The 26,300-nt window shown below is 36.6% G+C and overlaps 1 protein-coding gene across 1 annotated transcript in view; it reads right to left on the minus strand.

Moving 5' to 3' along the window:
* The window catches only part of LOC134754793 (uncharacterized), a 111,043-nt gene that overhangs the window by 13,944 nt on the left and 70,799 nt on the right, over nucleotides 1-26,300 (minus strand). Inside the window, exon 8 of the mRNA XM_063691161.1 lies at nucleotides 6,106-6,217. Within this exon, the coding sequence (XP_063547231.1) occupies nucleotides 6,106-6,217 (112 nt within the window). The remainder of the gene's footprint in view (nucleotides 1-6,105; nucleotides 6,218-26,300) is intronic.

The raw sequence follows: 26,300 nt of genomic DNA on the forward strand, positions 1-26,300 counted from the left end.
AATTACGGATGATTTTCCAATACCACCATCCGCTTGACTGATCAACGTCAACTGGCGCACCGGGGCGGTTTACTATGAAACTTTCCATACAATAAAATTTTTCGAACTCTTTAACGATGACAAACAGTTTGGTGCAACCGACCCTAAATCTAAGATTTTTAAGAGTAACATGATCCGAAATGGCGTTATTAATCGTCTGTCAAATATACAAAAACAAATAAATTTATTTCATTACTTTTTACAGCTGTAAAATATTTTAATATTTTTGTTTAGTTCCTGGGAGTCTCTTTTGGTTGGCCTTAATTCAAAATATAGGTAATCGAAGAAATATGTTTTACCGTATTTTTGTTACCTTATTTAACATTTCTAAATAAAATAATATAAAGCTAAATTTAATGAGAACTAGGCTGTCCGAAACATGTCGCGCGAGTGGCTAAAAAAAGTTAATTAAATCATAAGCTCTTAATGTTAGTGCTCACGACAGTTTCAATTCGTTAAAAATAATTTGTCTAACTTCCAAAAAATAACTACAAATATTTAACGTAACGTAGGCTAAAGTGGGACTGGGCTGGACATGCCTGCCGGATGCATGATGACAGATGGGCCAAAATAGCCACTAGCTGGCATCCCCAGTGTAGTCGTGGCAGAGGCAGACCGAGAAAGAGATGGCGGGACGATTTCGATGCGTTCCAGCGGAATTGGCGGGATCTTGCCCAGCATAGGGAGGATTGGAAAGGGAGAGGGGAGGCCTTTGCCCAGCAGTGGGACGCACACATAGGCTAATTAAAAAAAAAAAACGTGACAGAGCTACTCTGTACCTATAAACATGAACTGTTAAAATGTTACAGATTTGCTAATTTTTACGAATGAGGGGCTAAATAATTAAATGTAGTTATGTAGCACAATGCGTAAAAGGATTTGTTGTCAAGCGAGCCCCAGGCTCCCATCGTGGCAAAATGCCGGGATAATGCGAGAAAATGATGTGGCACAATGCGTCTAAAAGAAACTTTATAAGTTACTGTTGAAAAGCTAAGTTTAATAATACTAAAATTTCAAGAGCAATGTATCAAATAATTTTCAAACCAATTCATATTTAATAATACGAGTAATACTAAAATTTTAAGGACAATGTATCAAATAACTCAAACCAATTCATATTTAATCAAAAGTTTCTGAGTATTTTACTTTCTATCAATGCGAATCTTCTTAAGGAGCCCATACTAGTCTCAATACGAGTAGGGTTGTCTAATGTTATTACCTCAACTATGTTTGCTAGAAGTTATTAAGTCAATTCAATAAAGCCTCTTCTATACACAAATATATAAATAAATAAATATTATAGGGACATTCTTACACAAATTGACTAAGTCCCACCGTAAGCTCAAGAAGGCTTGTGTTGTGGGTACTCAGACAACGATATATATACTTAAACAAATACTTAAATACTTAGAAAACATCCATGACTCAGGAACAAATATCTGTGAACACATCACACAAATAGATGCCCTTATCGGGATTCGAACCCAGGACCATCGGCTTCACGGGCAGGGTCACCACCCACTAAATATAAATATAATATTTTTATTTTTATTTCATGTTATTATTTATTATGAATTAAATATACAATTATAAATGAGTAATTATGCAATATGAATGACATTTAACCAAAGTGTTGTTAATTATCATAATTTATTTCGCAATTTCCTAGTTCAATAATGTATTATTTGTAAATAGTTTAGTACCTAGTATTAAGATTGTTGCAGTGCCCTAACGGGGTATCATGTACCTACTTCAAAATGTTTTGTACCATCCTCTGTAATGAACATGATCGCAATAAAGATATATGAAATATGAAATATATATTGTCAGCATCAAATAGATAATGACGGCCATATTGGCCAAATGTATCAGTAATTCTTATTTCTATAGAAACAAAGGTGGGTTACGATAATTTTTGACCACTTTGGCCGTCACGATCCCATGCTGACTGTAATGTATTTGTGTATAGAATTTTATATTAAATGTAAATGAATGATGGAATACGTAAATTTTATTTTACAAAAGACCTACTTCTTACCTACAAAAATATGGAGTATCTTTAACGTATCTTTTTAATACTAATAATTTACTTAGGTATAGTTTTTACTTAATTAGAATTTAAACGCACACTGAGGTTTCTTCTTATATCAAGTGAGGTACTAAACTCATTAGTAAACGTCTTACCCATCATTAGTCGCCATTGAAAGTCTCCAGCCCGCAAAATAGTCGACAAAAGACCAGATAAGACAGCGCAATTAATAGTTCGTCTACACGGCTAGGCTAACTGAAGAAAATGCGGTTAATTGAAATTGTCGTGATTTTGTCGTTTCATAACTGGTTACATTGGAAATCAGAAATGGTGTTCATTTTAATTGGTTTGGTGAAAGTGGAGTTAAATATAGATTATTAAATTTCAAGTACCTATTATATTTTCAATCAATTAGCGTGAGCGGTCTTCCAGGTCGTGTCAAAACCATAGTTCTAAACCATATAAAACTATCGAATCTGAATTCTTAGTGTATCTTGCGCACATCAATAAGCAATAACAAAATGTAGGTAGGTACTGACTACTGACATAACTCAACAGAAATCAGCAGATTTTTAGTTTTCCCTATCCAAAGGGTAAAAACGGAATCCAACTACTAAGACTCCGCTGTCCGTCTGTCTGTCCATCTGCCCGTCTATCCATCACCAGGTTGTATCTCATGAACCGTGATAGCTACACAGTTGAAATTTTCACAGATGATGTATTTCTGTTGCCGCTATAAAAACAAATACTAAAAAGTACGGAACCCTCGGTGGCCGGGTCCAACTCGCACTTGTCCGGTTTTTTTTAATTCGAAATATCCTCCTGGCTGTTTAAATTTTTGGTCTGTTTTTAGGAATTTCCAGTGAACGGCCTTTTACAATCGCGGCTAAATCCAATCAGTCCGTTCCGGTAATTACACCGATAGCAGTCGGCTAATGTGCTACGACTATATTCAGATACAATAATGCATTACAGTACAATACATTTGATGTATGTGCCACATTTTACCTTGTTTACATTTTTTTTTAATAGCCCGTTAAAGTGGACCACTGCTGGGCAAAGGCCTCTCCCCTTGATCTCCACATCTCCCGCTGTTGTGCTTTTTCCGGTTACTGATGAAGGTGTCTAAGTTGTCCCGCCATCTCCGTCTGGGCCTGCCACGTCCGCGCTTCTTTTGCGGCATCCACTTGGTGGCTATACTAGCCCACCTATCCGGATGCATGCGGCAGACGTGACCCGCCCAGTCCCAATTCAGCCTAGCGGTCTATTTACTCCCCCACGTCAGCTATGCCTATTTTGGAGCGCAATATGCGTTTATGAATGTCAAAAACTACCACCAGTTCTAACCCTACCACATCCCGAGAAGATACCTACGCATAAAACTCCTCGGGATGCATCTCGTCATTTATAATTTTTCAAATAAAAGGTTGGTACACCGGCACATCGTCTTAGGTGGTTATTTAATCCAATGATAGCACACCAATGCAATGAATGAGATGGATGGATGGATATGTGGATGCAAGCTGCTAGGGGTCTCACATTATTATAGCAAGGTAGGTGCGATGGCTTCTTCTGTCGCAAGTTAGAGCGAGCAAAATGCACATACTTAGTTAAAAAATGTGTTTGATTTTTTGTTACATTGAGTCGAGAATGGAGCCTCTGAAAGCTAGTGTTAAAACGCTATTAGAGCGCTGCTAAAAGCATTCAAAACAATCGAAAATGATTGCCGCGGGTGAGTTAACGTTGAAATTATTTCTATTTGCATAAAATAAATAGGTGATTCAACTTTTTACTGTAACTCGTTGACATGTTGCGGTTATTTGTCCAGGAGGAAAACTATGACTGTGATGTTCTTAAATAAAGATAAAAATCACTTTATTTTAATGACGAGAAAGGGGTAATGATCCCCGCTCTGGATCTTGGCTGGTCCAACAAGTTTCCATCGCCATAGGTGGGAATGCTGCAAGCATAATGGGAACTTTTGGGCCAGGCTTGGTGGAGGGTGGGGATGGACGTTAGTTAAAAATGGTTATTTTTGACGAAGCTTTTTGCAGAAATTATGCGTACGAAGCATGTGGCCTTTGTGTTTGATTATGTTTGAATTCTAATTACTGTCTTAACTTAATTTGAACTCTACGTATAGGTACGAAGAGCTCGAATCAGATTTCACATTTTGTTATGGTTTTGAACTGGTTTTAATACGACCTTCACTTTATATCGCATGCAATAATCAGGGTAAGGGATCTTTAAAGTGGCTTTAAACCCATAACGAATTGTTAAATCTAAGTAAGGCTCGAAGATGCAGGGAGAATCTCGTGAGTGACCTCACCCAAACGCAGCAACATATATCTACAATAACGTACATGCATTACATGTCTGACATGATTTTCTTGGGCAAGTAAATTTATGAATCCATGAACCCATATGAAGTTTTCATAGTTTAACAACTCTTTTCCAGTCAGTTACCTACTCTGCTTAATATCCCTATCAACGTCACTGAAAGACAATTACACGATACTGAGCCAGGTGGGCTGCGCCAAATGCCCCAGTGTGTACGCACCGGTGTGTACCAACGACGATATAACGTTCACCAACGAGTGCAGAGTGCAGTGCTACAACGACAAGCTTCGCGAGCTGAATAAGCCCCTCATTCATGTGATCTAGTGAGTTTTCAGTTTTTGTCCTGTTCTGTCCTGTCCTGTCCTGTCCTATCCTGTCCTGTCCTGTCCTGTCCTGTGCTGTTCTGTTCTGTTCTGTCCTGTCCTTTCCTGTCCTGTCCTTGCCTGTCCTGTCCTTGCCTGTCCTGTCCTGTTCTGTCCTGTCCTTTCCTGTCCTGTCCTTTCCTGTCCTGTCCTGTCTAGTCTTGTACTGTCCTGTCCTGTTTTGTTTGAATTATTTTATTTATTACTTAGATTAACACTTCCTACAAAGTTGCACTGCGTTGTTGCCGCCGCTGCATCTGTCAATTTCCTTAAATTTAGTTGATGAACGTCATAATCATAATCGCGGCAGTAATGCAGTGGCGAATGTTACTAATTTTATCAAGGAAATTGACTCATACCGGCGGCAACAAGGACGCCGCAACAGTAATGCAGCTGCAGTTGATATCCGAACGTCACCTTAAAAGTAAGTGACATACACTGCTAGTAGTTTTTTTAACCCTTTGTAAGGCATAATGGTGTCAGGAATTATGCAAAATTGAACCCTATCACTTTGCAAACAATTATGTTTGTAGTCTATGATTGTTCATTATTTTAGTATGTGGGTATTTTTGCATTTTGTAATTTTTCCTCAGTCACCCGTTGACCACGAACGCTGTAAAGAGTTCGAAACGTCGGGATGTATTATAAATTCAATATACGCGATATAATCCGTTTTCATAGTTTTATTTCATGAGTAACTATCGCGGTAACCGAAGACAATTATGCACTGTTTATTTCAATCGCGAAGTTATTTATTTTTCAATTCTTTTTTTTTTCAGTTATGGCACTTGCGTGAGTACTTTCGTACAAGTCGGCGTACAAGTTCCAGCAGATATGAAAACTGATGACGCCTATTATTGAATTATATTCTATAGAATATTAGGAAGGCTATGAATAAACATATTGAAAAATGATTTTTACCCAAAATTATTTATTGATTGGCAGATGTAGTCTAAGCAAAAATTGCACTGTTTAAACTAGATGGCGCTGTACGGGGTCATATGTTTTGCACTACACGTATAAGTATAACGCCATCTATATTATAAATACTTACACTTCGATGCAGTCCATGAATTGAGGCCTCGGAAGCGTATTCGAAGTTGCCAGTCTCGTCGTTGGCTTCTAGGATGAAGTAGCGCTCCCCAGCGTACGTAATTAATGAACATCTATCACTTTATACTTCGTCTGAAATACTTACACTTCGTCGCAATCCATGATACCTCGGAAACGTTTCTAGTAGTCTGTCTCGTTGTTGGCATCTAGGATGAAGTAGCGCTCCCCAGCGAAGGTAATTAATGAACATCTATCACTTTATACTTCGTCTGAAATACTTACACTTCGTCGCAGTCCATGAGGCCTCGGAACCGTATCCAGTAATTGTCTATCTCGTTGTTGGCTTCTAGGATGAAGTCGTAGCGCTCCCCAGCGTACGTCACTAGTGATGTTGCTGAAACCAAAAAAGAAATATAAAGCGTTGCAATAAGGCCAGAGAAAAACTTCTGCCTCCCAGTCGCTTGAACAAGAGCGCTAAAAAGGCAGCTTAGATAACGATTTTCTATTTTTCGATGTTGGTGGTAAGGCGCCAAGGTAACCCTTCGTGCGCGAGTCTGACTCGCACTTGGCCGGTTTTTTGTTTATAACTAGTGTCACATAATAAATAACCGAGTAATGTTTCCGAGTAAAGTTTCATAAAAGTCCGAGTTACAGGTTACTTTGGGAATTAATTGTATCGAGCGAAGTTTCATAATTCGTGTATCGGAAGCTGTGTTATTAAAGATAATATAATCAAGAACTACATATATTTTTTCCACGTCTACGAATATCAACGTCTCTTAGAAAAATATGATCATATAAGGAGATTTTTCGCCTTCTGGCTCAGGGAATATATGGCCTTAAACTAAAGTCTTAAGACAATAGAGGAGGACCGCTTCTTAATACATACAGTCCCCCCCCCCCCCCCTCCATAAAAATATCTCTGAAGTGTCAATGTCTTCGTAAATTTAAATTTAAACTGGATATTACGTCAAAACTGTTAGAGCTGTTTTCAACAAGTTATAGTTTAGAAATACCTAGTAGTTCTGTTACTATATTAACTCTATCATCACTACATAGTATAAAACAAAGTCGCTTTCCGCTGTCTGTCCGCCTGTCCCTATGTATGCTTAGATCTTTAAAACTACGCAACGGATTTTGATGCGGTTTTTTTTTATATATAGAGTGATTCAAGAGGAAGGTTTATATGTATAATTTGTAAAGGTTTTGTGTAAATTAGTTGAAGTACCCGTGCGAAGCCGGGGCGGGTCGCTAGTGTATTATAAACTATAGTGGAAAGTATCCCACTTATATAAGCAGACACTGATGTAATTTAATGCTTTGAACATAAACAATGAGTTATACCTGGAACATAGCTAATTAAAACTCTTCGAACATAAATTACAAGTAGTTAACACTTAATTAAAAACAGATTGAATTTGCGCTTAGCGGAGCTAAATACCTAACATTAAGTTATTACGGGCCAATTCGAACATCATCTTCCTCGCGTTGTCCCGGCATTTTGCCACGGCTCCATGGGAGCCTGGGGTCCGCTTGGCAACTAATCCCAAGTATTGGCGTAGGCACTAGTTTTTACGAAAGCGACTGCCATCTGACCGTCCAACCCAGAGGGGAAAACTAGGCCTTGTCGGGATTAGTCCGGTTTCCTCACGATGTTTTCCTTCACCGAAAAGCGACTGGTAAATATCAAATGATATTTCGTACGGGCCAATTCGAACAATGGTCTAGATATCAACTAGATATCCACTAGATATGAAACAGAAACGATAACGAGATATTCAAGAAAGTCATGTCATGATTCCGAATGTCCTCTTGAACGATCTCTTTAAGATTTGCTAAAGATATTACTTAGATATCTAATGGATATCCCAAAACGTCACAATAATTGTAGCGTGAAATGACAATTCGTATCTCGAATCGAACTGCAAGCGATAACTAGTTGAGAACTAAACTATAACGTATCTATTAGATCTCGTATTGTTCTCGTATCTAGTAGGTAATTATCACGTTGTTCGAATTGACCGGTTAGAATGCTAATAGCGTTAGAACCTTTATTCCTTATTTTAATCTACCTTTTTAGTATTTAAATTTCTTTGGCTAATTAAGCGAGACAGTGCTCTGGGGAAACTAAATAACAAGTCAGAGTTGCCGGTCAAGTTGGCTTGTTTCAGTAACTTGAAGGTTCCTTGGGAATGTTTCCTACAGATGCGAGACGGTTTGTCACAGATCACATACGTAATATGTGGAGTATGAGATATTGACGCTCTTTTGTGCTTTGTCTTTTCTCTTGTGATACATCATCATCACATATTTAAAAGTTATACTTATGTCGGTGGAGCGATTTCCATATGTGTCCGTCCTCTGCCTTCTCCTTGACAGCCTGATACGACACTACGTTGAGTTTTTCCTTTACTTGATCTATGTATGTTCTCCTTGGTCTCCCCCTCCGTCACCTTGCCTCAACTCTCCCTTCAATTATGTTTTTGATAAATTCGTCGTATCGTAGCACGTGTCCAAGCATCTTTCCTCTTCTATTTTCTATGGTTCTCAACAAACTCCTCTTTTCTCCTACCATGCGTAAAACCTCTTCATTTGTTTTCTTCTCCGTTCAACTGACCTTTGCCATTCGCCGCCAGCACCACACCTCTTGATACGTATGTGCAAAAAGTTGAGGAAACTACAGTGCGACATAAAATAGCTGAAATTAAACAAAATGGAACTAATGAATTTCCATACTAATGTGTTGCCATGCTTAGCGTGGGTCCTCCACTCTCATCTTACGTCAAAAATGTGACAGTTACGTAGAAAGTGGCGCCCTCATTTATTTTCTACTATTTTATGTCGCACTGTAAAGTCGTCGTCAATAGAACTTGCAATTAATGTAAACAAATATGACAGATTTTGTTAGCGTTTGACACATAACCTAACATTTTTACGAAGGTTATTTTCCCTGAAATATTAATAATTAACATTCAATTTAACTAAAAAATTATATAAATAAAATATTTAAGTATATAGACTGTTGATAAGATCATGGTTGTCTTTTTGAAGAGCGAGATTACGTTACGTTAAGTAATGAAGGTAAAATGGTTTGTTTACATTGTTTGCAAGTTCTATTGACGACAATTTTACATGTGGTAATCGCGCAAGGAGTAACACGTTCACGGACACAACGAGTCTCGAAACTGCGTGATGTGTCACAAATTCCATACAAGATGTTTTCCCGTATATGGACGGACTGCCATATAGCATTTTCTATAAAAGTTGTACCACATATTGACAGCTCAGTTTGTATACATCTTCATACATTGAACAGGCTCGAGATACGGCATCTCGTCTATAGCCGTAACGATCTCAGCTGTGTCGTGCCACAGCATGCGTCATGGCCCAGACTGGTGGTGGTGATAAAGTCTGTAAGTAAGTCACTAAGGATTTTGCTGTGACACCAGAGACCCTTTGTGGTGTGCTTAAAACGGCACATGATACTTGACTTCATTATAATCCCATGAAAACTCGATTATTAAAGTACGCATATTACAATGCGCTTATGAACGTCAGATAAAGCATATTTATTGCATAGCCGTACACAAAATCAAAAAGTAAGAGAACGCTGAATCTTAAATTATAACGTAAATAATTAAATTAATTATGTTGTAATTTTAAAATAATTAGTTGTATTTGTCAAACGCATACAATTATTCACAGTACTATGAGGTAAGGAATAAGTGTCTATAATGAGGTCGGGACAAAATTTAATTTAAACCCAATAAATTAATTAATACTAGGAAATAATAGTTAATTATAACTAAACTAATATTAAAATAAAACTATTTAAAAATTAAACTAATATAGATACCCACCTATGAAAGGTCCCCCAAGTCTGTCTCCTGCGGAAGGGTGCCCATGAGGCTGGCTACATTACCCCGCTGGATGGCTATGCCTATTCTTTGCCCAAGGAATAAGTAATTTAAATTACATTCAAGGACCACGGTATAACCGGTAGATCATGAAATTATTTATTGTGAAAAAATGCATATTTATTATGTAATAAATATCTCCGATTCAATAAATAACCTAGTTTAATGAAAATATTCATTTAAAACATCAACAGTATGATGTTATGGAGACAAAGATAAGCTTTAGTAAAAAAGCATAGGTATTTAAATTAAACTGAATTTTGCTACACACGGCATACTACATACTACTTACCTAATAAGTAAAGAGCGTATTCCAGTCCAGTACCCGTACTAGAGTCACTGACAATGTCAAAACTGACATATACGCAGAGAGCGAAACTTTGGTGCCGATGACAGACACATACGATACAGACGTATGACGTTAAGTCGCATATATAGGTAGGATGTTTTTTTAAAACAACATTGTAACACCTCAATGATTCTTAATAATGATTATATATATAATATAATTGTTTATTTATGAAAATGCTTGGTAATTTACACAAAAAATAAGTAAACAGAAATTGGTTGCCATTTCCAACAATCTTGTTTTTAACATGACAAAGACATTTAGTTTTGTTTTTGTACGTGGTCAGTACGTATAAAAACTCTCAACTCAAGTTTCAATATCAGTAAACTAAAGAGGCTAATAAGTTGTTATTTGATTAAGTATCTATAATCTAGAGAACAACACTCTGTATTTAGCTTGACGTCATACGTCTGTCATCGGCACCATTCGCTCTCTGCATATACGCTAAAGTCTACGTAATTTACTTTCTATACATCTCGATTGCACTAATATGCGAGTACGAGCAAGATGCATAGAAAGTAAGTTAAGTTCTTGATGGTGGTGGTGATGGTGCTTCAAACTGATGGTAGTCACACAGAACAAGGTCTACTACTTTGAAGAGGGTGTAACGTTAGCAACCTGCAGAAATCTATATTAGGTTTATACTGTTCAATTTAAAGCTATGGCGTTATTCATAAATGCATTACTGGCCTGAATTAGCTACGAATCGTTTGTCTTTATCTGTCATTTTGTAAGAAAGGGATAAAACAAAATTTAACTAAATCAGTAAGTTTTATGAATAAATCAAGCGTTATCATGCCAAATATCAGCTTCTTAGCATTTCGTAGCCGACACTTTTCTGGAATGCCCCATTTGAAAGAGCCTCTTTTACGTGGAATAAACTTGTGGATTCTATAGAATTATAGTCTACGGTTAAAGATACGAAATCCCTAGTCGTCGGAGGTAAATTGCATTTAAAGATATTTCTGTATTGGACTTGTATTCGAAACATCTTGGAGATGCAGTTTTATTTAAAAGTTTAATAATTTGCATTGCTGAAACTTTTGCCTTTCAAATATTAAGTCTTCTCATCGTATTTGAAACTTGTGACTAGTTTTGTCTGTTTAACTTTTATTATCACTAACACATTATAAAACAAATTCCCCGTCGCATGTATCTGTATGTATGTATTCGAGATAAACTCAAAAACTACTAAACGTATTTTCATGCGGTTTTCACCTATCAAAAGAGTGATTCTTGTGGAAGGTTTAGGTGTATAATTTGTTAAGGTTTTGTGTAAATTGGTTGAACTATGTGCGAAGCGTGCGTAGCGACCCGCGACGAAGTGTTAGCTTATTCATATTTAGCGAGTTATATAAATAAGCTAACACTTCGTCGCGTTGCTCTTGTCTCCTTTATGGAAAACAAACAAGTTGACATTGCTTCTAAAGTAGTTTTGCCCTCGCGTCTCGTAAAAGCATTATGAAATTTAATGTTGCATTTTTCACGTGTGAAAATGAGAGTACGCATTACAGCCAGACAAACTGAATTATGTATGTCAGACACACTATTATGATCCTCCTTGTACTTTTACAAATGACAAAATTATTTAGGACATTAAAATATTTATCTACACACATATAATTAACCCTATATGATGCGTTCAAAAACCGCAAATTGCAGCCGGAAAATAAGTAGATGAAATATTACCTATTTTAGAATTATTTCTTATCTGTGAAAATTTATTATACAGCGAAATAATAACATTAATATCGATTTAATAATGACATTCTTTCGTATAATATTTATGTTAATATAAATTTTATGTAAATAACGATCTCATTATCTATAAATTCATATTTAAAAAAAAACATTACTATTCACATTTTAGTACCTATCTCAATTTGTAACATCAATTTCATTTCCGTACCCGTACCACGAGTCACTGACAGTGTCAAAACTGACATATACGCTAACGTCAACGTTATTTACTTTCTATACATCTCGCTCGCACTAATATGCGAGTACGAGCGAGATGCATAGAAAATAAGTTACGTTCTCGATAGCGTTTAAATATCAGTGCCAAACTGGTGGTAGCCACACAGGATGTCATTTCCATTGCAGTATACCTATTTGAGTTTTAATTATGGATGGTATAGAAAGGATGCCAATCTCTTATGGCAGAATTGTTGCAAAAGTGACCGCTTTCAGCTTTAAATAATAGTTCCTAATCTCTCCGGTGGCGCTAGTTAGGCTCTGGGACATGAGTATAACATGAACCATATAAGGCAACAAATAACTCGACCAAATTACGTAGGTTGTTTTTGGTAGTATTTCGGTGTATGGTGGCGCCGCCTAATTACTGTTTTTTGATGGACACTTTTCATACATGGTTTTAATTATTAATTGTCATTACCACGTACGGCCTTCATTCTGTTGTCTATGAAAATGAAATGCGTTATGATTCGTTAAAATTAATGATAGAGATAAACCTGGTATTTCATTATAAATTATATTATATCTTGAATTAATTAAAAACTATTACATGCCTACACTAGTTCTTCTATTTAACAGTCGCGTTTTGGTAAAAGAAGACATCGTGAGGAAGGAGGAGGATTAGTCCGGTTTCAGGTTATATGGCAGTTGCTTTCGTAAAAACTAGTGCCTACGCCAATTCTTGGGATTCGTGGCCAGGCTCCCAAGAGCTGTAGCAAAAGCCGGTACACAGTGAGGAAGGTGATGAATGATGATATTTATTCAATAATTGTTAAATAAAAAACCGACCAAGTGCGAGTCGGACTCGCGCACGAAGGGTTCCGTACCATTACGGAAAAAAACAGCAAAAAAATCACGTTTGTTGTATGGGAGCCCCATTTAAATATTTATATTATTGTTTTTAGTATTTGTTGTTATAGCGGTAACAGAAATATATCATCTGTGAAAATTTCAACTGTCTAGCTATCACGGTTCATGAGATACAGCCTGGTGACAGACAGACAGACGGACAGCGGAGTCTTAGTAATAGGGTCCCGTTTTTACCCTTTGGGTACGGAACCCTAAAAATGAATAGGTACCTATAAATGTGAACAAATAATAACCTATTAAATATATTAAACCGTGTCACCCGTGTACCCCGTTTAATATTATTTAATATGTCAGCTTAGAGCATTTAATAACCGGAGGCGCCTTTAAGAGCTTACCCCTCTGTCGAAAACCTTGCACAATCGTGCATATTTTTGTATGGACTAACATGGCATGCATTACTGTTGCATGCCATGTTGCATGCATTACCTAAGTACTTACTCGTACAAATAGCCATACTTTTGACATGCTCATCCGCCGCAAAAATCGGCAGACTGTTCTGTACAGAAAATGTCAAACAAGGCGTCTCCAGTTACTAAGTAAATGCTCTAAGCATTACCTAAGTACTTACTCGTACAAATAGCCATACTTTTGACATGCTCATCCACCGCAAAAATCGGCAGACTGTTCTGTACAGAAAATGTCAGACAAGGCGTCTCCAGTTACTAAGTAAATGCTCTAAGCATTACCTAAGTACTTACTCGTATAAATAGCCATACTTTTGACATGCTCATCCACCGCAAAAATCGGCAGACTGTTCTGTACAGAAAATGTCAGACAAGGCGTCTCCAGTTACTAAGTAAATGCTCTAAGTATGTCCGTGTCTCAGTTTTGTTATTCAGATAGAGTTAAACCAAGAAGTCTGCAGAGATTTTGAGAGCACACGCAGTGCAGGTGTTATTTTAAACGTCAAACCTTTATGAAATTATGACGTATAAATAACACTGGCACTGCGTGTGCTGTTAAAAATCTCTGCACACTTTTCCTGGTTTAACTCTAAAAACCTTTTAAACAAACAAATTAAAAGTAACGTCATAAGCACACAATTACAGCCAGTAAAATAATGGAAACATTTCATAACGGGACGCAAGATTACCAAGAACCTTAACAATTTCAAATTAATTCCACGAGATACGAAGTCGACGAAACGTAAATCTCGTAGCTTTGTTAATTTATAGGTAAAGTCGACGTCAAATATATTTGTTGCGTTATTTTATTAAAAATGAGTATGTAGTTGGATGTGGTCTTCTTTGGTGTTGGGCTTAATAATAAAAATAATACCGTATTCTTATTACTTAAATGTTTCATTTCTAAATGAATGAGTGTGCTTCTTCCAAAAAAATGTCCGCAAACATTCAACGTAACAGTTGGTACTCCATATGGACTGGAGGAAACCAGCCTGTTTTTAGAAAAGTCGTCGACATCTCTTCTAAATACCTAAAACTGGTATTGATGTCTATAAATTGTATATAGATGTCAATCACAATGAAAAAATCAACGATGATCAACTCTGGTCAACGTGCGTCCCACAATAAAAAACCGGCTAAGTGCGAATCGGATTCGCCTTCTAAGGGTTCCGTACATAACACAATTAAAACAATGTATCTTTTATGTGAAACGTGAGTGAAATGTCTTTAAAAAAAACCGTAGGAGTCGGATCAAAAACTAAGTAATTAAGTCCGACTCACGCTTGACTGTACATTTCTAATAGGTTTTCGTGTGATCTGTAGGTAAAGAGCTATATTGTGGATTTTTTTCAAAATTTTAGACCCAGTAGTTTCAGAGATAAAGGGGGGGAATGATCATTTTTTTGCCTATTTTCTTGAATAACTAAACTGTTTTTCCTAAAATAATATATTTGAGATTCCCATAATGAGCTCTTTCATTTGATATGTAACACGATATAGTTTGAAAAACTTTATTTTTTAATTTTCTCATTTACCCCCCAAAATCGGCCCCCGTGTTTAAAATTTATTTCATTACATTACATGTCCGTCTTTAATCATAATCATAATCGTAATCATAATCATTTATTTGCACATAAAAAGGATTTTACATAGATATTATAAAAGTTACATGGTCTAGCCTTTTTAGCTGTTTTTGGCATCATGCAAATGGGTCCTTATAATACATTAAATTGGTATTACACACACACACTTACATATGTGTACCAAATTTCACCTTAATTGGTCTAGTAGTTTCGAAGAAAATAGGCTGTGACAGACGGACAAACAGACAGACAAACGCACGAGTGATCCTATAAGGGTTCCGTTTTTTCCTTTTGAGGTACGGAACCCTAAAAAGGAAAATATATTAACATTTAAGTTGGTATGGATGTGTTCCTCGTGGTCTATACAATAAGAATTGACCGGTTTCGAAAAAATATTCTTTCAAAGGACACCTCACACGAACCGATCGGTCCCGAAGATGTATCAATGATGTTCGGCCGCCATCTTTCCCGCTCTCTTTTTTTACCACGAGGAACACATTCATACCAGTTTTAGTCCATTCAAAATGTGGACACTTGTTTTTTAAATCACATTTACAAACGGGCCTATCGCGAATTTATTTTGTTACCTTTATTTACCGACGTTTCGACACAGGTTTCACTGGTCGTGGTCGCGGCTAACTGACGTCCCAGCAAAATGTCAAAACAGAGATTTGCGTGAGTCACGCAAATCTCTGTTTTGACATTTTGCTAGGATTTAATATGTGTTCAAACCGCGAAAGTTTAAAATGTTATATTGCAAATCACTTGTTTTTTGTTTTGCATATCTTATTTTTGTAAAGCTATTAGAGAAGACGAAGATCTTGATGCTGATTACATAGAATGCAAAATGAGTTTAATAATAAAGTAAACTTAAATTAAAACGAACTTAAACCAATTGAAGAACAAGTTTTGAATAAAAGTTGTCAATCAGGCTCTTTTGTTCTCATGACCCCTTCAGCAGAGTTTGTGTTAAACAATGTGAAATAGAGGTGGCAATTTCAGAAAATTTTAATGTTAAATTTGCGGAGAGGTGCGCGGTAGATACAACTCCAGACGTAAAATACTCGTACAGTTTATATAATTATAGTAAACTAATCGAAAGTAAGATGGCGCTGGTCGGTTCTGTGTAGTATGTGTGTAGATTGTGTAGCATATTATGTTTATATGCTATTTTTTTCTCAATGGTCTAACTAAACGGACCATTTAACTGAATAGATCAAGTGATACATAGCACATAAAATAAATAAATAAAAAAGCCTTCCAAATTTCCAAATTTTACATTAAAAGTTTTTGCGTGTTGTTAGTAATTTTCTTATAGCTAGTTGTTAGTGTTAAGTTTGTGTATGTTATTTACTAATTTAATTTAATTTGGACCCCTCTTTGAGTGGAGGCCTCCTCCAATTCTCTTCATTTTTCTTTCCCTGCAGTTTCATGTCATTTTGTAGTGTTTTTCTGCGTAGAGGTTCTTCATTTGTTTTGAAATTGTTTTATTGTTCAAGTTTCTGTTGTGTAGTTTTTTGTTGTTTAGTTTCGCTGGGATTACTAGTTAGAGTTTTGTTGCGTATGATTTGTTTGATTTGTTTGTGGTTCTTTCGTTGGAGGGTTGCGGTCATAATTCCCCACGATGACCGCTATTCGTCTTGGGGAATACATAGCACATAGCATAGCAAATTATCTGTATAAACGTTCTTAAACTAAAATACCTACATTGAAACCCAAAGTCTGAACGATAAGAATAGCGTTCCATTCAGAAGTTGCCAGTGTTCAAACTCAGCCACAAAACCTCTTAAACACGGCGGTGGAATACCTTTAGATCGAGTATATCGAGTTTCACCTGCAAAGGTTTAACGAGACGGGCATACGGAGCCGCGTTTTGTAGCGTAAATTTGGGTAGGTAACGATATACGTACTTATAGAGATAAACACATAGAACTCAGGAATAAATATTTCTGATAAACATACGTAAATAAATGCCTTTCGTCGCTCCGCTTGTCATGGTAGATTGAGAAAATAATAGTACAAACAAAACGTTAATAATATTGTCTTCGGTTACCGCGATAGTTACTCATGAAATAAAACTATGAAAACGGATTATATATAACCCTTTACAGCGTTCGTGGTCAACGGGTGACTGAGGAAAAATTTCAAAGTGCAAAAATACCCACATACTAAGAATAATGAACAATCATAGACTATAAACTTTAAGGCTGGTTGTACGTGCAAAATCGGTTCATAAGGCTAGTTATACACTAAAACGTTAATGTCAATAAAAAACCAGCCAAGTGCGAGTCGGAGCACGCACGAAGGGTTCCGTACCATTACGTAAAAAACGGCAAAAAAATCACGTTTGTTGTATAGGAGCCCCACTTAAATATTTATTTTATTCTGTTTTTAGTATTTGTTGTTATAGCGGCAACAGAAATACATCATCTGTGATAATTTCAACTGTCTAGCTATCACGGTTCATGAGATACAGCCTGGTGACAGATGGACAGACAGACGGACGGACAGCGGAGTCTTAGTAATAGGGTCCCATTTTTACCCTTTGGGTACGGAACCCTGAAAAACCTTAGGGCCACTTGTGCGAGAGCCATATAACCATAGCAATATTTCACGGAATGCGTAATCACAAATCTGTGGGTGCAAATCTGTACTGATTATGGTAAATTCCAAACAACTTAACCATCAATTTATCTGTATAAATGTTGTGTTTTACATTCAAGCTATTTTCATGCAATCATTCAGTTTCCTAAAGCTCGATCGCACAACGTAACAACTGTCCGTGTGTTTTGCAGCGAGGCCACGGGTATTTTAACCAGGCAAACTAAGTTCCAGTTTCGGACAGACGGGTAAAGCGAGGCCTCTCATATGGCTTTCTGGCGTATGTACGCAAATAGCTTATTTTAGGGTAATAAGCTAAGAAGTTTCTTCAATAGGTACTATATCTAGGAAGCATAGAACCTATTGAAGAAGTGTTCCTATATAAGTGTTCCCCTAATACAGTTACCATTAGACATCTGGATTGCCAAGGAGCTCGCAAGAGAATACGCCTCTATTGTCAGGGTATTATAGTGCACGATTAGATATTTTATATTACTGTATTCACCTACTTTACAGCGTAAAATTTCGGTCGCGTAGGTACGATAGGGAATTGGCGCAGAACGTCAGTGGGGCCTACCGCGAAAAACCATGAATTGAAATTTCGATTATTGTTTTTCGCGGTATGGCCTCAGACTTTGCCTTATAGGGTTGTTGACACATGTAGAATTTTATAACCAAATCTAGTTAAATAGATAGAAAATGTGCAATTTGTCACAATAAATTAGAAGCTTAATAAATATATTAGAAAAATGAAAATAAAACCTCAAAGTTTCAAATTGTTTTTTTTTTAACATTCAAAAAGGGAAAAAAATAATGGTACCATTCGAATCCTTAGAGTTTTTTTAAATATAGTATAGTATAGCAACTATATACATAAACGCAATATTTCACCGACAAAATCGCAATTTCCTTGTTTTCCATACATCGAAACGGCTTGGGTTACATACTGACGTCACGATGTATTGCCATTTTGTTAGGACCGTTTTGTTAGTAAAGTGCGATTGTCAGACTTTGACTATCGTTTGTGACTTTTGTATTGCTTTAAGGCAATGGGTCCCAATACCCATTTGATCCTCAAAACAAACCTGATCGACTGATACCATTCATAAAAAAATGTCAAATACTACTTGTGTTCACAATATATTGTGATGACTGATAACTACATCCATACTAATATTATAAATGCGAAAGTCTGTCTGTCTGTCTGTCTGTCTGTGTGTTGCCTCTTCACGCTTAAACCGCTGAACCCATTGAGTTGAAATTTGACACAGAGATAGTTCGAGTCCCGGGGAAGGACATAGGGTAGTGTTTATTCCAGAAATCGCCCTTTAGGGGGTGAAAAGGGGGGTGGAAATTTGTACGGGGAATCAATAAGCACTAAACCGATTTACATGAATTGGGTATGGAGGTAGTTTGAGTCCCGGGGACCCCAAAAATTTATTTTCTCTTATCTTATCTTATCCTATCTTATCTTACTTTATCTTATCTTATCTTATCTTATCTCACAATCACACTATTTCAATTTTTTATATACCACGTCGGTGGCAATCAAGCATACGGCCCGCCTGATAGTAAGCAGTTACCGTAGCCTATGGACGCCTGCAACACCGGAGATATTACACGCGCGTTGGCGACCCTTTAAAAACCTGTACACTCCTTTTTTAAAGAACCCCATACTGTAGCCCCTCGGGAAAACCTCGGCAGGGAGCTCATTCCCCAGTCGAAGCGTACGCGGGAGGAAATTCCTCTTAAACCGCACAGCAATTTACATGAAAACTGCACATTGCACAAGTGTCGTCACGGTCAAGTTACTTCTTTAGTTCTATCCTTCTTCCTCGCGTTATCCCGGCATTTTACCACGGCTCCTGGGAGCCTGGGGTCCGCTTGACAACTAATCCTAAGAATCGACGTAGGCACTAGTTTTTACGAAAGCGACTGCCATCTGACCTTTCAACCCAGAGGGGGAACTAGGCCTTGTTAGGATCAGTCCGGTTTCCTCACGATGTTTTCCTTCACCGAAAAGCGACTGGTAAATATCAAATGATATTTCGTACATAAATTCCGAAAAACTCATTGGTACAAGCCGGGGTTTGAACCCGCGACCTCCGGATTGAAAGTCGCACGCTCTTACCGCTAGGCCACCAGCGTTTTTTTTCTTTAGTTCTATCCGATTTATTAAATGTAAATTGTGTCAAAAAATAAGTGCTCTACGATTTTTCTATTTAATAATTATCTGGTGCTTTAGTTTGTTCATGCCGTGAAATAATTTATTTTAAACACAGGAGACATCCCTATTTTGTGACCAAACTCGATACTGTATACCTTATTAAAAAAAAAGTTATTTATTTAGGTATCAACCCATTACATTAAGAATAATTATTATATTAATCTAATTTATACATTCTAATCTATATTAAATTTTACTATTCGAAACTAAACTAAACTAATTATTACCTAATCTAACACTAATTAAATATTTGCAGCGGAGGCCTTGCTCATACAGTAGCAGGTTGCGTACACTACGCTAACAATGCTGTTCATCGATTCGCTCACTCTCCCGACAAACGACCAGTGCCTTTTACGCATTATAGCGTAAAAGTCGTCTACTCTGTTCACGGCGAACATGCCAGATGCACTACACCGCCACGGTAGCCGTAACATTGCACGAAACGCGTTGTTGTACTGTACTCGAAGCTTATTGAAGCTCACAGAGCCACTATTTATTTAACTACTTCCCTGACTGCAGTAAAACAATTAAATTGTCCTATTCACCGAAAAGTATTCAAGCCATAACCCCCCGTAGCAAGGAAGCGTCTTAAAACTTCAACCTTTAGTAGAAACTTAAACACCCGGTTAGTTAGCGGGGCTTTGATCTTTCAAACAATGCCGACAACTTCTAATTGCCGTCATTAAGACATAACATTGAATGTTGTACATTCAGAATCAAATAGATAGGGACGGTCAAAGTGTCCAAATATATCAAACGCATGGTGACAAAGGTGTGTTGATATCAAACATCAAACATTTATTCAGCAAATAGGCCACAGGGGCACTTTTACATGTGATTTTTTTTAAAGCAATAAAAAAAATTACATAAAACAATTACAAATATGGAATCAATGAAATATTAGATACTTTGTTAGAGATGTATCCAGTCTCTAAATGTCGAATTACAAAAAAAAACTGTAATAAAAAATATACAAACAATAGACAAGTACTAAAATTTAGAGATGTAAAAGTCTCTAGGTGTCAGATATAAAATATATATAATTAAAAAGCGATCACACTCGTCACTTTTTCTTTAATATATGACATCTATTACAGTTTTTAAAAAGCTATCATCAAATTATCCTTAGAGATGTAAAGGGTCTCCAAGACTGAATTGTTATATAAGTAATAAAAAGACAAGATATTAAATCAGGCAAACAGACAAGAACCGAATGAACTGTCTGACGTTAATGCCACTCAAAAGTAAATACTTATAACGTAACATGAAGCCCGTCTAAACGTGATATATTTGTGAATAAAAGTGTGTCGGATATATTAATAACGGGCCACTTACGTATTTTAAATCGAAAAACGGTCGTGAGTGACCCGTAAGCACAGTGGAAAGGCGTCGGTGTTCGGTCGGAATTGTATGCATACCATACACTTATACTTTGTTTACACCAATGGCCTTTCCACTGCGCAATTCGCCACACGACTGAACGCGCTGGTGTAACTAAATGCGATTTTGACTTCAATGTATCTGCCACATTCGTAGTGCTCGTTAGGCCGGTTTTTACGAAGTAATATATATGTCTATGGAGTATGGTTATTGATATTATCACGCGACAACCGCGTCTATCACAAAACCACTGGACTAGAACAACGGAAAAAGTAAGTACTAGTTGTACTAAACGATGTCTTCCATACAACCTTAAAGTGCGACTGAAATATTTTTCAGCACCGCTAACTATATGTGGCTTTCCATCAGAGAGGCATGGAACGCCACATATTTCGTTACGTAACTCCTACGTTATTATTATAGTACGTATTATCTCAATTGATTTTTTCGCCCAAACCCTAAGCTGTTAAACAAAAGGCATTGTTTCTTTTGTGCGCCGCGGTGGCTACCTCATTTCTCATCAGTGAAAAGGATCAAGCCCGTTTAAATTTAGAAGGCAATTTTAGTGTTCTACTTTAAGATTCAAATTGAGATAACAGCATTCGGAGGTAACACGTTTGGGTTATGTAGGACGACAGGTGAGAATATTCGGAGATAGCAAAAAGCTGTTACATAAATTTGAGCCCTATGTGTAGCACGCTAAAATTGCCTTTAAAACGGGCGTGACCCTTTTCACTAATGAGAAATGAGGTAGCCACCGCGGTGCACAAAAGAAACAATGCCTTTTGTTTAACGGCGTAGGGTTTGGGCGAAAAAATCATTTGAGATAATTCATACCAAAGATAGATATAACTCCGTAATAGATGGATACAGTCTAGGGAAAAAACGTGCCTCGAAAATCACGAAAATTTGATTCTCGATCAGATGGCGCCACTAGTTTTGACCTACTCTCGTATAGAGGGCGTTGACGGTGAAAGAACATTGGTCAAAATCATATAAAAATAATTAATGCAAATAAAAAAATCATTCATCCATATTTAAATACATTTTAACGTATTTTTATAAATCTTCATTTTTAGTTTTAAAGTATGTCGATAGATGGCAGTGAATTTACAGTGGTTACAAAATTTACTGTGATAGTACCGCACTATCTTATTATATCCTCATTGTTCATACTCTAGCAGTCTTTAAAATCACATTGACTCCGACACGTTAAAAATTCAATCCCACCCCGCCAGCACACAAATGTATTAATTAAAAGAAAATCTCGAAGCCAAGCATCACATGTTAAAACTGATATCACCATTTATTTTCAGCTGAATTTCGGAGATAAAACGAATATCCAGTATCAATGTTACGAAATGTCAAACGGGATAATTGCAACTATGGGTTGATTGCGTCTATATGCTCTTTTTATACCGCGTTAATTACAAGAGCTGCCCTCATCTAGTGATAAAAACATGAGCTGCTTGGAGAATAAAACGTAACATCGAAAGCATTCCGACCAATTGTATTCCAGAAATACGAAATATACGCAATATTTAACTCTAAATAACACTGGTATCAGTATTCTTATACAACATTAGAACCCATGTTTTACAGAAATACATTTAATCGGCAGATATAAGAGTTGGTAAAGATAAATTTAGGTATAAAACTTTAACCTATCAACATAGCATGACTATAAACTGTAAAGATGTCATATATTAAAAAAAAGTGACGAAGCCCTCCAGTGGTGAAACCACAAAATCAACAAATCAAAATATTTAATAAAATAATTTGATTTGTTTCCAAAACTTGTTCATAGCATGACTACTCACGGTTTTAAATTCACCCTGTTTCAAGTAGCCTTCATACAATGTTACATACATACATTTAGTAAGACGCTTTGACCTCTGCTTAACGACAAGCCACTTAGTCTTATAAGGCTCATTACGGACGTTACAAAGTATGTATTTGACACTAATTTGGTTCCCCAGTCTTCCTTAAACTTCGTCATTAGTTACTTTGTTTGTAGTATTCTACAATTTGACTACAGGCACTTGTTATCTCAACTATAAAATGGAGAATATAAGACAACTATCGTCCCATAGTAAAAGTTGCTCAGTATAATCCCAAAACCTATGGCAACGGGAATGCACTTATTTTTTAGCCACCCTGTATAAATGATAGACACAAAATGCTCTTACCGGGATTCGAACCAGCTAGTAAACCGTTGTGGTGTAGATTTAATCAGTAACTAATCCACGATACAAATTCAAACCATACAAACGTATTAAGTAATTAAATGAACCCGCATGTTAAAACTCAGATATGACCGTTTCTTTCAGCGCTGCGATCCGGCTCATCCCATTTTCTGCATTTACATATTCAAATGTCCAGGAAGGATCAAAGCTCCTAAAGGGGATCCGGGCTCGGGAAAACCAGAGACAAATAAATTGTAAAGACGAAATAGCTCAAGGTAAAAATTTAAACAGAGCGCGGAAAAGCTGCTAGAGCAAAATAACGAAAATATTTGTTTTTGAGGTAGGTCAGCATGGATATCTAGGATATTTGATTTAAGTAAACGTAAATAGAGAAAGGTGGAAAAATAAGAGGGAGACTTCTGACTACTAGTAAGACACTATAGATGAGAGCTCGTAAATAAATTATGTATGTTCAAAAGATGTTCTTATTTCAAATGTGTAATTTCCCTTTGATATTTTTCGTACCTAATATTATACTACTAAGTTAAAAATCCGTAAAGGGTACCCAACCCAAATCTTTTGGGAAACAGCTGTTATTCATTTCATTGTTGTTGATCTGTTCTGCGATAGCTTTAGTTCGATACGTAAGCTAATGACTCAGGACTTTTCCCACTGTTAAGTGTTAACAGTGGAAAAAGTGTTAACTCAACACTGTATCTCTATTCTGTTCTTTTTTTCTCTATTTTGTTCTTCTTGTTAACTGTTTAAACCAATTTTCCCTGTCTAGTAAGATAAGTAAAGTATATTTATAAGTTAGTAAGTATTATTAGTTGTAATTTCGCACGTCATGCACTTTACGCAGTTTCTATCTGTGGAAACTTGTAATTGGCTCACTGCTTCTATGTTATTACCTAACGTGTTACTTCAGCTGTAAGTTTTCCTAATAAATAAAATAATAAAAAAATAAAATAAATGTATTTCTCACGATATTTGTCGATTACCTACTTCATATTCGCAAGATACGGACACCTTGAAACCTTGCTGTACTTATAATAAAAATCGCGGTATCTTACTAGATAGCATTGTTTTGTAGAGGTATAAGTATAATGCAACTTGTAATAGTTTCAAACCTATCGCAAAAAAACTACCTCGGTAAGACCGTGGTAGTGCCGCACATAAAAGACGCAATTATGTATATACAGCAATTGACAATCTTTATCATTAACTGGTGTATTCTAAAACGCTAAATTCGGTAAGCTTTCGCTAAATTGAAGTAAGTGGGAAGTGAGGCGTTCCCGTTTGTTACAGTCGTTGACGTTTCGGAAGCGGCCGTTAGAATATTAAGAGGGAAAACGTTTCTTTGACTGCTTTATACAAGCGAGACTAGCTATTAGATTTACTTACTTAATTAACTAGAGTTGCTTACGTTGAAAAAACAAAGTATTTATTATTTAACTAGCGACCCGCCCCCTGCACGGGTGAAATGCTGATGTATTATACATATAAACCTTCCTCTTGAATCGCTCTATCTTGTAAAGAAAACCGCATCAAAATCCGTTGCGTAGTTTTAAAGATCTAAGCATACATAGGGACAGACATACCTACAGACAGCGGAAAGCGACTGTTTTATACTATGTAGTGATAGTGATTGGTTTAGGTACTCTGTATATCTTACTTTAATTTTGGAAGGGTTAGTTTTTCTTAAGGCTCGTGCGAATGGATAACCTTAAGTGTAAGGCTTGAGTGGAAGCTCGAGTTGGGCGTGCAGCGGGGCTGCTCAAATCACTTGTGAGCCCGACGCCACGCTACACGCCCCGCCGAACGCTCCGCTTCGAGCGTCCACTCAGGCCTTACAACTAAGCTTCAGCTGTTTAAACAGCATGCAAACTAATTTGCATGCTGTTTAAACAGCTGAAGAAGGTGAAACGATTGTATGTAATGTACATTTAACCTAAGACAATTATTGTACCCTTTTTCTGCAAATAAAATTATTTCTATTTCTATTTCTATTTCTATTTCTATAAGATAGTATCGTTTATTTTACAGTTGATATTTAGACAAATATTTTTTTTTACAAATTTTGCTTGTTTTACACCATGATACAGATTTAACAGGTGAAAGTAACGCATTCTATTATATGCCTGTTACCTCTTCATGTGTATAGTATGAATTTTCTCAAATGATTTTTACTCCTAAGAACCTAATCTGTTAAACAAAAGCCATTGTTTCTTTTGTGGGAGCGGCTAGCTTCCGTTTCGAGCGCTTGACAAAGCAACAATGTCGTTTAAAAACTGCTATATCGTATTGGTTTTAAGGTTCAAATCTATGTAATATGAGCGCTCGCCTTCATTGAGGTGGTCGATCGTCCTACATTATCAAAACATGTTAGATGTACATAGATTTGAACCTTAATACCACCACGACACAGTTGCTTTTAAAAGGACATTGTTGTTTTGACGCGTGGCTTATACGGGACAAAAGAAACAATGGCTTTTGTTTAACAGGTTAGGGTCTTAGGCGTAAAAATCATTTGAGAAAATTCATACTATAACACGTTCACTGTCCGTGCCCCGTATATGGGTCACGGCAAGTCTCTATAAGTACATATTACAAAGTTGTACAGTTGACAATTCAGATTGGGACAGTAAACGTATGAACTGATTTCGGTATAAAGAATGAAGATAGTTCGAGTCCCGGAAAAAGGGATGGCACGGAAATCATTATTCTATGCTAATAACTAACTACATAACAAAAAAAACGTGAACATCTTGACTGTTTTTCAATCGCAACCGAAAGATAACAGCGTTACACAAAAATGTGCATATTTTTTTCATTTATTCGTTTTATACATTACCCTACAATCGAAATAAAAATGGAAATGTAATTTTTCCCATAACACAATATGTCAAAATGTTTTTTTTTAATGAAAAGGCAGGCGTTTGACCACGATCCCACCTGATGGTAAGTGATGATGCGGTCTACGGTC

This window comes from Cydia strobilella, chromosome 2 (genome assembly GCF_947568885.1).
Source record: "Cydia strobilella chromosome 2, ilCydStro3.1, whole genome shotgun sequence".
Lineage (NCBI taxonomy): Eukaryota > Metazoa > Arthropoda > Insecta > Lepidoptera > Tortricidae > Cydia > Cydia strobilella.